The sequence below is a fragment of the Notolabrus celidotus genome, chromosome 6 (assembly GCF_009762535.1).
Source record: "Notolabrus celidotus isolate fNotCel1 chromosome 6, fNotCel1.pri, whole genome shotgun sequence".
Lineage (NCBI taxonomy): Eukaryota > Metazoa > Chordata > Actinopteri > Labriformes > Labridae > Notolabrus > Notolabrus celidotus.
Genome location: NC_048277.1, coordinates 28,917,329 through 28,930,590, shown reverse-complemented (window position 1 = coordinate 28,930,590; position 13,262 = coordinate 28,917,329). Strand labels below are relative to the sequence as shown.

General features: G+C 39.2%; 1 protein-coding gene across 5 annotated transcripts in view; it reads right to left on the bottom strand.

Annotated features, from left to right (window-relative positions):
* kcnq1.2 (potassium voltage-gated channel, KQT-like subfamily, member 1.2) overlaps nt 1-13,262 on the bottom strand; it is a 221,242-nt gene that overhangs the window by 172,837 nt on the left and 35,143 nt on the right. For 4 of the 5 annotated variants that reach the window (XR_004631540.1, XM_034685466.1, XM_034685468.1 and 1 more), the window contains exons 12-15: nt 11,825-11,990; nt 6,703-6,729; nt 5,112-5,165; nt 3,322-3,448 (exon numbers count right to left, since the gene is read on the bottom strand). Coding sequence is in view for 4 of the 5 variants with exons in the window: in XM_034685466.1 (XP_034541357.1) it covers nt 3,322-3,448; nt 5,112-5,165; nt 6,703-6,729; nt 11,825-11,990 (374 nt within the window). In the remaining variant the exon portion in view is untranslated. The remainder of the gene's footprint in view (nt 1-3,321; nt 3,449-5,111; nt 5,166-6,702; nt 6,730-11,824; nt 11,991-13,262) is intronic. The other variant, XM_034685467.1, reaches the window with a different exon arrangement.

Sequence of the window (13,262 nt, the reverse complement as noted above, 5' to 3'; positions counted from 1 at the left end):
ATCATTACATGATCCTATGGAAAATAATATCTCAAGTGGTCCATTATAGCAAGGCACAGCACACACAACCCTTTACTTTCCCTAAGTAGTTATTTCCTCTGCACACTGCATAAGTCTTCTCCTGAAACAAAAGGCATAATGAGCCTGTGACATTTGAATGAACTTATATCTGCAATTGTTTATATTATCTATGTCTTTATATCCGTTACTGTACTATATCTACTTGTACTTTAATGTGGGAGCCTTAAACCCAAAGACAAAGTTCCCCGGGTAGAAATAACACAGTGCTTGATCAAGAATCTCCACTCTGAATAGGAAAATGATCCAGAAACACGAGAAACTGTAATCACATTTTCCAGGAGTGGCACAGCTATTAAATATTCAATGATTAATAGGTTTGGAGTTTGGGTAGTGGCTAGTTATGGTTTCTATGCTATGTCAAAGTTCACAATTTCCATGGCCTCCCTCCAGCAGATGTGAAGAGGGTGGATGGAAGGATGGAGAAGTATAGAGAAAAGAGAGAGAGAGGAAGAAGAAGAATAGCGAGAGAGCTGGTACAGTACCTTGTGGAATTCAAGTGGTGTGCAGAGAAAGAGTCCTGGACCGGTGCCACGAGGGGGCAGGTCAAAAGACTGCAAGAGAGAAAACGGTTCTTCTGCTCAGAGCTCTCACTACACTGTTTGACTTTATTATATTAATGCTCTTGATAGAATCAGAAGACTAAAGAGACCCTTTGTTGACGGGGAGCATTCTCTTATCTTAGATATTATGAACTGAAGCTGAATATTGAGGGAAACTGTGTTCCAGTTTCACCCTGCACGGTAAGGACGCTGTGTTCCCCTGAACAAAAGGTGCACTAAACTTTTTTTGTTTTCAAGAGTGCACAGAGAGGAGAAGGTAGAGGGAATGGGATGAGGCGAACTAGTTAGTTGAGTGTAGAAATGCAAGAAAAAGAATGAAGAAGTACTCTTTGCAGTTATGAACAATATTTATGGAAATGCATCTAAAGATAAGAGGATACATAGCAAAAAAAAGGCACATTTTCCCGTGATTCCTTTAACACTTTTAGAGTATTAGCTACACCTTGGGTCCTACTTTAAATACACCGTGTTCCAAATGATTATGCAAGTTGCATTTTTGTGAGTCATTTTCAAATTTGTTAGGAAGTCAGTGTGAAGTGGTGAATATATTTCTTCAACTGTGTGGTTGAAATGATGCTTTTTCGGCTGTATTTTTAAATAAATTCAGAATATCCATGTGTATACGAAATAAAACTGTTAATGTAGAGTTTGGATAAACAATGTTTTAATTCTTCTAAAATTGGAAAAGATAAAATTCACCATCAGGGGCTCGTCGGGTAAATTTTATACCCACTGGAGGCCTTTACTTAATTATGTAGACCGCCTCCCTCCCAAGAAGCTGGCCCCATAGGCGGCGGCCCTAATTCAGCCCCCCCTTTTTACTTTTTAATTACGTGCCCTCGTCCCTGGTTGCTACAGCTTGTATTTCTATCTATTTATTTATTTACTTACTTATTTATTTCTTTACCACATATCACTTGATTGTATTGTATTTTATTTTATTTTTTTATTTTCCTAACTTGGGCTGGGGCTTGGGGGAATGGGGTGGTGGGAGGGCAGATGTGTGTGTTTGTTTAAAAACAGAAAAAGACTGTTAACTATTATACTGTATTGGCTGTACTGGAAAGATTTTGCCAAAAAATTAAAGTTAAAATAAAACTGTTAATGTCTTTGAAACATTTCAAATCTGAAGTGTTTCTCAAATGTCCAAAATAACCTCCTTTTCTTTCAGTGAGGGTCAGAGGTCACTGGTAAAAAGATTTAGTTTCTGATGACTTCTCTGCTGACACTGTGAGCTGCACCTTGTATGGCTTTCCAAAGATGCTCTTTTGGGATGTATTTCTTGCCATTACAGTAAATTATCTCCTTTATTATTGACCACAAGTTCTAAGTCGGGTTGAGATCAGATATTGCATTTATTTAAAAATACAGCCAACGTATTTTGAAAAGCGTAATTTTAACCACACAGTTGAAGAAATATATTCACTATCTGACTTCTTGACAAATTTGAAAACGACTGTTGACATAGTTTTTAAAATATTCACAAAAATGCAACTTGCATAATAATTTGGAACACGGTGTAGAAGCATAATATGTAGCAGTTTGATTGATAAAAAATGAAAAATAAAACTACTATAAAAACAAAAAGGGCTGCAAATAAAAGAACACAAAATTTGCTGAGCTATTACAGGGAACAAACACGTAAAACATATACTATGTTGATTATAAAAGCTGGAATATTACATTAACATAAATACATTCAGTTATGTACAGAAGACTACATGCAGTTTAAAATGACTGCATGTCAGTATGTGACAGTAAAAGATCTAATAGTATCGTGAAGCTTTTAGTGCACACAAGCAGTCACTCTGTTAGATTTACACCAGGGATTGACAACATCTATTAAACGTTTATGTAACTACTATGAAAAGCCACCAACACACAACAGACTCATGTCGGATTAATGCTGATTTAAAGACAATAGTGACCTGAAACCTCTGCATCTACTCCTATGGGACTTTGTATAACCTCCCTGTATAGTATGTAATCACATAATCTCAATGCATTGATGCTACATGACCACGTCCCAGTGGGAAAGGCACTCTGCCACTCTCCCACTGCTGAGAATCAGACAAACAAAAGTGTTCACATGTGAAAAATATTTCCTCTAATCACTTGCAGTTATAGTTAAACTGTGAAAACACCACACAGTGCTGGTCTGGTGTTTCTGGTGAATAGATAGGAGTTAGTAGAGAAATGATGAGGGGTGAATTGTTCTTACAGCAGTCATTAGCATGTTTTTGCTACAGCACGTTAGGAAGGAACACCAACAAACCCCACTCGCCATTCACACGCCAGCCAACAGCAGTGTACTCTCAATCCTACGAGGGCATGTAGTGACAAGCCATCCGGTACCTTAACATGTCCTACAACCTATTGAGAGGGATTTCTTTGACATTTCCCTCTAGACTAAAGGGATAATCCCCTTTATAACTCTGTGTACCTGATATGGCCTCGGCCCTCGAGAGTCTCTTTAACCCTCGAGAGAGTTCAACAAAACAGCTTCATTTAGAGAGCAGCTAGAGGGGCTCTCTGCTCTGACAAAAGGCCTCTGGGAAGAATGACGAGTAGGCAAATCAGTATTATATGGATGAGAGAATGGAGGTCAGTGCAGGGTGATGGATCGGAGAGCCATGGAGGCTCCAGAAAGAAAGCACACAGGGAAACGTTTGGGACTTACTGAGTTTTGGCGGTCAACACGACCGGCGGCAGGGACGACATGTCCTCAGTCATGTAGTCCAGCTCGTCTGTTATGCTGTTAGCGCGCAAGAAGTCGATGGAGGAGCTGTTATCCATTTTCTTCCTCACTGCAAAAAACATTAATAATATTAACAGTATGCTCATACTGGGCTGGTAACTTATTACTAGTTTATTTAGACAGACACAGTAAGGTTCCTTTAGTTGTATTGATCAGGGGAAAAAATGTTGAAGGGGTTTGATGGAACAGATACAACAACAGGATCCTTTAGATTAGTGGTTCCCAAAGTGTGGGTCGGGACCCCCTGGGGGGTTTGTTATACACTCATTTAGGGTCACAAGATGTCTTCCAGAATTGTTTTTCTTTTTTAAATGATCTAAAGTTGCCTATTTTAACCATTATTCTAAAAAATATTCACAAAAATAGTTAAATTTCAAATAAAATCTTGCAAAATTAAAAATGTTTCATTAGTATTCTGTCTTTCTTTGTTGCCTGATGACCCCTAACGTTAGGGTAAGTCAACAATTAATTAATAGAAGCAACAGTAGCAGCAAGTTAATTCACAGGACCACAGGAAATACAGCCAGGTGTGCATGTAGGTGCTTAGACCAGCTAAATGAAGTATGAAACAACATTTAATCACTTCAAGGGAGGTCTTTGGTACCTATATTTTTGGGGGTCGCGGGCTGAAAAGTTTGAGAACCAATGCTTTAGATCAGTGAAGACTGAATTTTGTTTTGTGATGATTGATGATAATTATAAAGATTTTTTTTTTAAAACAAATACACAGAAGCCCTAAGGGGCAGGAGAGCACTGAAAGAGGAAAACAGGATACCTTTAATCTGGTGATATGAATTGATTTAAAGTCTACGTGGTTGCATTCCTGAGCTTTTGAAGGGAAAAAGTTGAGCCACAGTGGAAAAACTGTGAACAATGATAACTTAATAAAATCAAAAAACCTAGAAAAAAAAATAATCAAATGGGGAATTAGGGCCACATTAAAGATGGAAAAATCGTTTTCAAGAATAAAGTCTTAATTTTGCGAGAGTAAGAGGTAAAAGCTCAAAATACAACAATAAAAAGTTATACTAACGGCTGAAGACAAACAGTGGTTGCAGAAGCGTACACAGGCTGCCTGCTAGCCTGCCTGTCTTTAGAATAGACTCAACTTCTTGCACATCTGATTCCAAATCCTGATTTTCATGAAGATGAGGTGCTGATGTGCAAAAAGGTTTCATATTCATGTATTTATAATACCAGTTCTAAAGTATAACTTCACAAGATGCTCCACATTCCTCATCTGTGAGCTCTCTGATCCCCACCTTAAAAATGACACGTAGGTGAACCCTGGCCTAAAATGATTACTTTCTCTTGTAAATGTACAATTTTTTTATTTGAATGTCTGACTTTATTCTCAAAATATTCCCTAGCAGCTTTATTCTTGTAATATTACAAGTTTACTCTTGAAATCTTAATTATTTTTTTATTTTATAACAGGGCCCTGTCCTCCGTCTTCACTTTTCACCTGTTTATATGGAGAAAAAAGGAACTTATAGAGATTTTCCTGGCAGTTTTTTTTTCCATGTGTAGATCCATTGCCACAAGAAAAATAAACTTTAAGATCAAACGGATGACAAGAATGTTTTTCTTATATTCCTTTCAGGGCTTCAACATAAAAAGGACAATGACAAAGTGAACTCTGAAGTGCTGAGGACATAACTATGAGTATGAGTAACATGAGAGACGACACACAGAAACAAACAGACAGATACCTGGAGATCCAGGGCAGCTCAGAGTGAAGGATGACCAAGAGTGCTGAGGAGGGCCTGATGCCAGAAAGAAAGAAAGAAAGAAAGAAAGAAAGAAAGAAAGAAAGAAAGAAAGAAAGAAAGAAAGAAAGAAAGAAAGAAAGAAGGAATTTGGTAAATTTAAAAAAGACAGAAAACATTTGGCCGAACACTCAGGTTTTTCTGTAGTACACCAAACAGCTCTGCAAAGAAAATCCAACTAACTTTTCACTATGTACCGATTTTGACTTTCAGATTTTTGCACTATTTATAAGAGGAAACAGAGATGGCAGTGCTGGAGTTCACTGGTTCAGCCCGCTGGCTGCCGGTGCAGCTTAAAACAACAGCAAAGAATAACATGTGTCGCTGGGTCTTGACCTGCAGTCAGACTGTCAGCGTCTGAGTTTGACAAGTCTCTCCTCAAAAGCTCCAGGCCTCCATTGTGATGAAGAATGGAGGCAAATCTGTGTCCAGGAACAGAATGAGCATTTCCAATTCAAGCTAAACCTATTCAGCCTCTCTTGTATTCCATCATTGAGTTTGTTTGACTTTGTCCAAGCCGGAAGGAAGCAGATACAGGGATTGAGAGAGATATAGAGAGAGAGATAGGGAAGGAGAGAAAGTGGGAGAAAAGGAAGGGAAGGGGAGGGGGTAATTAAAGCCAACAAGAGCCACCTTTAGCCTCAAATTCAGACTTGTACTGGGTTATCAGCTACACAAATAGGAGAAGGGTTTATAAATAATATAAAGTTTATCCGGCCTATCAGTGTGAACGTGTTTGGGGGGAAGACAGAGAACAAGTGCATGGACAAAAAGAGGAGTGTAAGAGGTGGGATGGGGCTCCATTGAGTGATTTGCACAGACAGAGAGGTGGGTGAGGCCAGACAGATAAGTGGAGCGATAAGCCGGACACTGACTAAATCAAACAATGAGCAGTTTATTTCTGACCACTGGAGCTCCACAATGGCTGCTTATCACCTCCACACATCCCCCTTTCCCTCTCTCTCTCTCTCTCTCTCTCTCTTCTCTCTCACTCTCTTTCGTGTCCCAGCCTGGGTCCCTACAGTCCCCTGGGCCCCTGTTCATTCGTACCCAGGCCAGCCCTGTTCCTCACCCGTGGTGTTGGCAGGGCACCCAGTAAAGAAAACAGGCCGGGTCAGCCCAGGACCAAAGTCTGAGTCTGTGTGCTTGGCTCTGGTTTGGTCCGGTTGGGGACAAAGGCCCAGCCAGCCTGCGAGTCTAATTAAAATACTGTCTGGGCCACATTAAAAAGGCAGGCTAGCTAATGATTAACACAGAGGACTTTTTAATAGGAGAGAGAAGTACTTAACCAGAGGAAAGGGCTCCTGGTTAGACTGAGCCGTGATCACAGATACACGCAGCTTTTCACTTTGTGTGGAGGCTGATTTATGGAGATATTTAAGTCTTCACTGCTTTTGTCACGCCTTAATATTCAAAAGACTACAGAATGGAAACTTAAGGGAAGTACCATGAAACCAAAAATCTTCCCAACAAAATGTCAGAACCTCATTGGAGTGTTCCCTAAAGTGTTCATATGGTACTGAAAAGGACTCACCTGTCTGTCCAAACATTCTGTTGATCCCTGCAAAGAAAGGTGAGATACTGTTAGTATGGGTCTGCTAAATGGCTCGAGCAAACAACAGCTTGTGAAGGAATGATGCATCCTTTCAAATTATGTCATCAGGTTCTTGCTTTGAAACACAGAGGCACGATCAGTCTGCCTTAATTGGTATATGATCAATTTCATTTGAAGTTCTTGCAAAAATTAAGCTTGAAAATGTACTTTTGAAAGAAGAAAGCAAGAATAACTAGATTCATAATAATAGTAATAATAATTCATTTTATTTATAGGCACCTTTCTGGACACTCATGGTCACCTTACAACATAGCAATAATAAAAGCAACACTCAACAGTAAATAAATACATAAATAGATTAGAATAAAGATACAATACTAGAAAAATGAAAGGGGAGGGGAAGTCATTCCAGTCCCAAAGAGACAGATTAGAGTGCGTATGCTTGGCGGAAAAGGTGAGTTTTTAGGCAGGATTTGAAGGTGGTGGGAGAGGTGGAATTTTGTACGTCCAGGGGGAGAGAGTTCCAGAGGCGGGGGGCTGAGCGGCTGAAGGCTCTCGACCCCATGGTGATCAAGCAAGCAGGTGGGAGGGTGAGTTGGATGGAAGATGAGGACCTGAGACTACGGGTGGGTATTTTTGTTTGGAGGAGGTCAATGAGGTACTAAGGGGCTAGGTTGTTGATGAAAGCGAGGAACAGAATCTTGAAAATGATGGGGTAGATTAATTCTACATCTTTACACTTTTAAATTTCAGTGATCTGTTCAGTTGTCCAAACACAAAACACTTTATTGTATTTGTTTAAAGCAGCTATAATCAAAGTTTTATAATCCCAATTTATGAAATGATGGTGTGATAACAGGTAATGTGAACTAATTGAGTGAATTAGTTAATATGTAATGAGATTACAAGTTGTTCAGCCAACAATTTGAATTTTAGGGTTCAATCTTTAACACCCTCCATGCATTACTCTCTCTCTCTTAAGATTGATTGATTGACTGATTACTTTTGGTCCCAGCCGTTCTCTGGATTGGAGCTCTAAAAACCAAAAGTTCATTATCTGCTCAGGGCTGACAGCTTTTACATATAGCTAGAGACCAGCAGCAACTAGAGGTTACTTAGCTGCTGAAGAAACAGGTATTTTCAGGTTCTTAGAGACCAAAAACTGAGTTAAAAGAGAGTGATGTGAGGTGCCAGTTTGGCTCAGTTGGTGGAGCAGGCGCCCTGTGTACACAGGACACAGTTCTTATCGCACTGGTTGTGGATTGATTCACAATCCTAATAGTATATAGTGCATTTCATCTCCTCCTCTGGCCACATTTCCTCTTTCTCAATATATCCTGTCAGATAAAGGCATATCGCTCCCAAAATGATCCAAAAAAAGAGAGAGGGGTAGAGTGATTTATGGACTGGTTTTAGCCAGGTTGCTAGAAGCATGTCTCCTCCCATGCTCAAGTAGCTCCATAAGTGCAGTTGCTGTTGGGCATATTGTCTTTGAAAGTGTCTTTATCAACTCTATTTTTACAACTCACAACTTCTGCTCTAAAGTGGCCGAACAAACTCAGCAGAGGAAGAAATCATTGAATTTCTGCTGACTTGTTTATCCATTATGCAACATCAAAACTTTAGTATGAAGGACAAGTATCTTATCCAGCATACAAAAGCTCATGCATGTTGAGTTCTCTGACTTTTGGAACAGACAATGCATGTGAGTTAGTTGCAAAGAAGGATCGTATCCTTGATCTGACATGAAAACAACTAAAAAACAAACAGCAGCACTGAGGGAAGCATCAGGTCAACAAATCAGATGAAGTTGAAGATGCAAGTTTTACGACTGAACCAGAGGCATACAGTCTAATGCTGTTTTACCTTTCCACATTATCATTAGTAGACTCTGACTTCCTTTCAAGGCTCTTTGCCGTCCACAGCTTGGCTTATTCCATCTTAGCTCCACAGTATCAGCATGTGTTCATTTACTTATGGATTACTCAAACATAACAATTACTGGAAAATAAGACTGACATTTCACAGCGTGTCTTGTAAAAATGAAAAAAATATGGATGGAGTATGCTTCCTTTTAACTTCTTTGGCCATTATTTTGATTGCTTTTTCCACACACACAGATGCTCTGCTTCATTATCGAGGATGCAACCCGTTAGGCAGGAAACTAAACAAGTTTTCCCCTCATAAGTGGTTGCTCCTCTGATGGTCGGCCTTTATGTCTCTCCAGCTCCCTTTATGATGGAACGCCTTGACAGGAAAAACTCATAAAGTAGGTTTATTAACCTGCAGCCTGGGTCAATTCATTCAGAGGGGATGCTTTTTAAGACAGGAAGCTGAAACCAACGGACCTTTTACAAACCAGAGATTGATCATATATGACATGCAGAGACCTGAATTAAAAAAATGTTAGATATTTACTTCAATTATTGGACAATGACTCGGGGCAATTAGGAACTACAAATTATATAATTATAAATCTTAAAAAGTTCCTTAATTAACACCATTATTTTCTACATCCTTGTTTTTGACTGAAAAAAAACTACTTTGGTTAGGCATGATGACAGAAATATTGGTTTGACAAGAAATTCCCACATTTAACCTTGACATGCCTTCATTCTTAAGTTTTTTTCTGACTCCAGCCCAGTTTGAGTCTCTGTGGCTGGCAAAGGGGACAAGTGAAGCAGTAAAGAGCTTGTAACCATGACCTCTAATCACCACTGAGACAGTAATGGCTTCCATCTGCTCTACTAAAAACACCTGGCAGCCATCTTTGGACTAAGGGGATTGGTATCAGGATAGGACCCCTGTTTACTGTGTGAAACTGAGAAACCAGATCACGAGTGGTTGCCTGTTCTGTTATTGTTTTGTTCTTTGTAGGTCTAAAAATTTCACAGCCAAGCTAACGGCTTTTCTGGTCTTGAAAACGATTCTCTCTTCAACCTCAGCTGTTGTTTTTTTCATCCTGTCACCTGTCACTCCTCCGGGTTGTTACTGGTTGCAGGATATAAACTCATCAACTCTGCCCAAAATGTGCTGCTGCACTCTCACATCACTCAGCCTGACTTCAAAAGTCTGGCAGTAAAAAATACAGGTAACGTTGCAAAGTAAAAAAAATCAGGTTGTTAGTGTTCACACATGCAGCTCACCCAGAACATTTTGGGGAATTCTTCAGGAGTTTTGTGCATGTGTGAAAACTGTTTCAGTTGCTGGGATTTTTTAATGTGGACTTACTGACTGGATTACACTGACATCCCTCTGGTCATCACACTTGTGTATCTTCTTTAGCAATAGGGGAGAACGGGGTTGGTTGTCACACGGGTTGGTTGGCACACTTGTTATATCTCGCCACCACAGGGCACTGTCTCTCAAATTCGGGTTGGACCTTACCAGAATTAGGATCGGAGCTCACCTACATAGTCTTCTCTGGAGTAAGACAGCTGAACTTGAGGTGTGAGGACTTTTTGTGTTTTTCAGGTCAAATTGTAAATATTCAGCTCCTCAGTATTTTTATTCTAGGCTTTTAAACAATGGGTTTATAACAAAACAAGTGTTACCCTTACAAAGTGTGAGGGGAAAGCTATAGTTTAGAGTTTTATTAGCTAGCTAACTAGTTGTTAGATGGTTGTTAGCATTGATGCTAGCAAAAAAATCCAGTTGGGGTTGGTCGTCACATTCTTTTGGGGGTTGGGTTGTCACATGTAACAACCAACCCCTATGTTGGCAAAATCATGCATGGTGAAATTAGTTGGAGTGCGCAGATCCTACATTTGCCATCACTGTAACTCAGACAGTGACCGCATGTAGCCTAGTTGAGTAGGCGATTATTGTTAGGCCTATTTGTTTTGTTCTTTATGTTGTTATATAGGCTGGCATAAAGATGTGTTTCCTGTTCATGTTCCTTGCTCATTTTATGTTAAAATGCATTAAGTTATGTAGGCCTATCACTTGTCAGTGCAATTAAACTTTCAAATTTAGTTCTGCCTTCTTGCCTTTTTAAAAAGATTTTTCCCATTGAAATACCATTGTGACAACCAACACCATAGTGTGTGACAACCAACCCCGTAATGGGGTTGTCAATGTGTCAGAGTGTCTTTGATAGTTAATTGCCTCTTTGTTACAATGAGTTAGAAAATGAGAGGGATACACATTTTAAGCCAACACCTTAAGCTTCAATGTCATGTAGAATGACTATTGAAAGTTGTTTTGATGATGAGCAATCATCATAACAGTAAAAAGTGTGACAACCAACCCCGTTCTCCCCTAAATAAAGTGCCTACGTATTGTTTTCAAAATCACTCAACTCTTTCATTCTATACAGCTTCACAAATACCAAACTAAATTAATGATTTAGGTAATTATATTGAACTTAATCTCTTGTCCAGAGTGGATGTAGCATCATAAACTTTCAATAAGCTGCTTTTGTATTTCAAAGCTTTCCTGGTGACAATATTAGCCCCAATAGTGTGTAATAAGACTTATTATGGATTTGCTTTAGACCATAGACTGGCTACAGTGAGCTTACTTTAAACATATCCACAGTATTATTTTCACAGACATCTAAGATGAGACAGATGAACACAAAAGCTGACAGTAAAAATTTCTAAAGCCACTTAAATCCCTGACAGCAAAAACACACGGAGCCTCTCCTGGAATAATGGATTTTCAAGGCCTTTAAGGCAGCATGACATCATTTCACGGCTCTGATCACGGATTATTTCACCCCCAAAAAAAAAGTTGTATAATGAGGAACAGAGAAGTTGGTTTCATTACTGCAGTAATTCACTCGGTCATGTCCTCCACACAATGTGTAGTTCACTGCCAGCTGGTCTCAAAGTGTTGTAAAACTGCAAAGATAACCTTAAGGCAATAATCAACGCACGACACTCTGAGGTGTGAAGGTTTAACCAAAAGTACTGTTATTAAAGGGCCAACATGAAGTGTGTTTGATAAGGTAGTAATCAAGGAGGGTTTCATGTGTAATCTTGGCTACTGGACGTGTCTGGGACTGAGTTGTTAGGAGGGAGGCGATTTTTGAGTGAAAGCAGACTTTCTTTTGGGAAAAGGATGGAAATTATAACATATAACATAAACAGAATATTACCTTCAACTGGTTCACCAGGCTGTTCCAGGAAGTATGACGCATCTTTCTTCTCCTCTGAGTCGTTGATGTGTTCATAGGTGATCTGAGGGATGGCCACAGTCTGCTCTGATGCCACCATTATAGAGTCGTTACCTCTGGACTTCAACCTCCTCTTGTTGCCTCTTTTCTGAAGGGTGAAAGAAACAACAAAGCATTTCAAAGCAGTGTATAAGCATCATGATGATAAAATGTAATCATAAAACAAAGAGTACTTAAAGGGCCAGTCTGGTTTAAGTAATGAGCCTAAAATAATGTGCATCTCACATTTTGTGTCTGACAAATTGCCCTGATATATATGATATGTCACAAGCAAGCCGGTTTGAACATGAGCAAAGGCTCATTATATCCCAAGCAAAAGATTGATTCATGTTCATTTCAATCAATCAATCAATTAATTAATTAAATCCATCAATCAATCAATTTGTATTTAAACAATACCAACTCATAACCAAAGTTATCCACATATATATTTTATTAAAAAAAGCCATCTAGACAATAGACTGAATAAAAAATTCCTGAAGCACTGTTTTTTCAAGCTGATTGTCGGTGGGTGCCATATTGGAAACTCTGAACACAACCTAACTTCGTCTGAGCTAGTTTGAGGTAAAGAGATGGGCCTTTAGCCTTTTCACTAACAGCTACAGTGCTCCCGCCTGTCAATCAAGTCAGCCATGTCCCTATTTAGGCAAAACTTGTAAATCTAATATCTTCATAAGTAAAGAGTTGTAAAAAAAAATCACCCCTTGTACAGTGTGTGCCGATGGAGAAATTAGCTATTCAGATCTAAACTGTGTTTTGAACAAGGCTGTAAACATGTTTATTTTTGCTGTAAAGATCGTCTTTTTTGAATTGGTGTGTATGTGGTTTACAGTATTTCCGCTGCCCGCTCGATGAACTGCAGTTTTTAGCACTTCCGCATGGGCTTCATATTTTAAGACCGAAGGTTGCCGCTTGGTCTGGACTGATTATTTTTTCATGCTACTTTCAGAGACCCAAAACGTGCCCAATATGAGCAAGCTATTAGCTATATTTTGCAACAGTGGCAAGAAAAACGTCCTTTATTTTACTAGTTTTTAAGGCACTGCATGGCCTTGCACCAGACTACATCTCAGAGATGCTTTTAGTGTATAAACCAGGAAGGCCTCTCAGATCCTCGGGCTCCTCTCTTTTAGCTGTTCCTAAGAGCAGAACAAAAACATTTTGTGACGCTGCTTTCAGCCACTATGCTCCTAAACTATGGAACAGCCTGTCAGAGGATCTGAGAGGAGCTGACAGAGATATTGAGACTTTTAAACGTAAACTAAAAACGTATTTATTCAGTCTGGCATTTAGGTAGGGTTTAACAATTTTATTACTTACCTTTTGCTTTATTATTTTAGTAATTTTTACTGTTATCTTA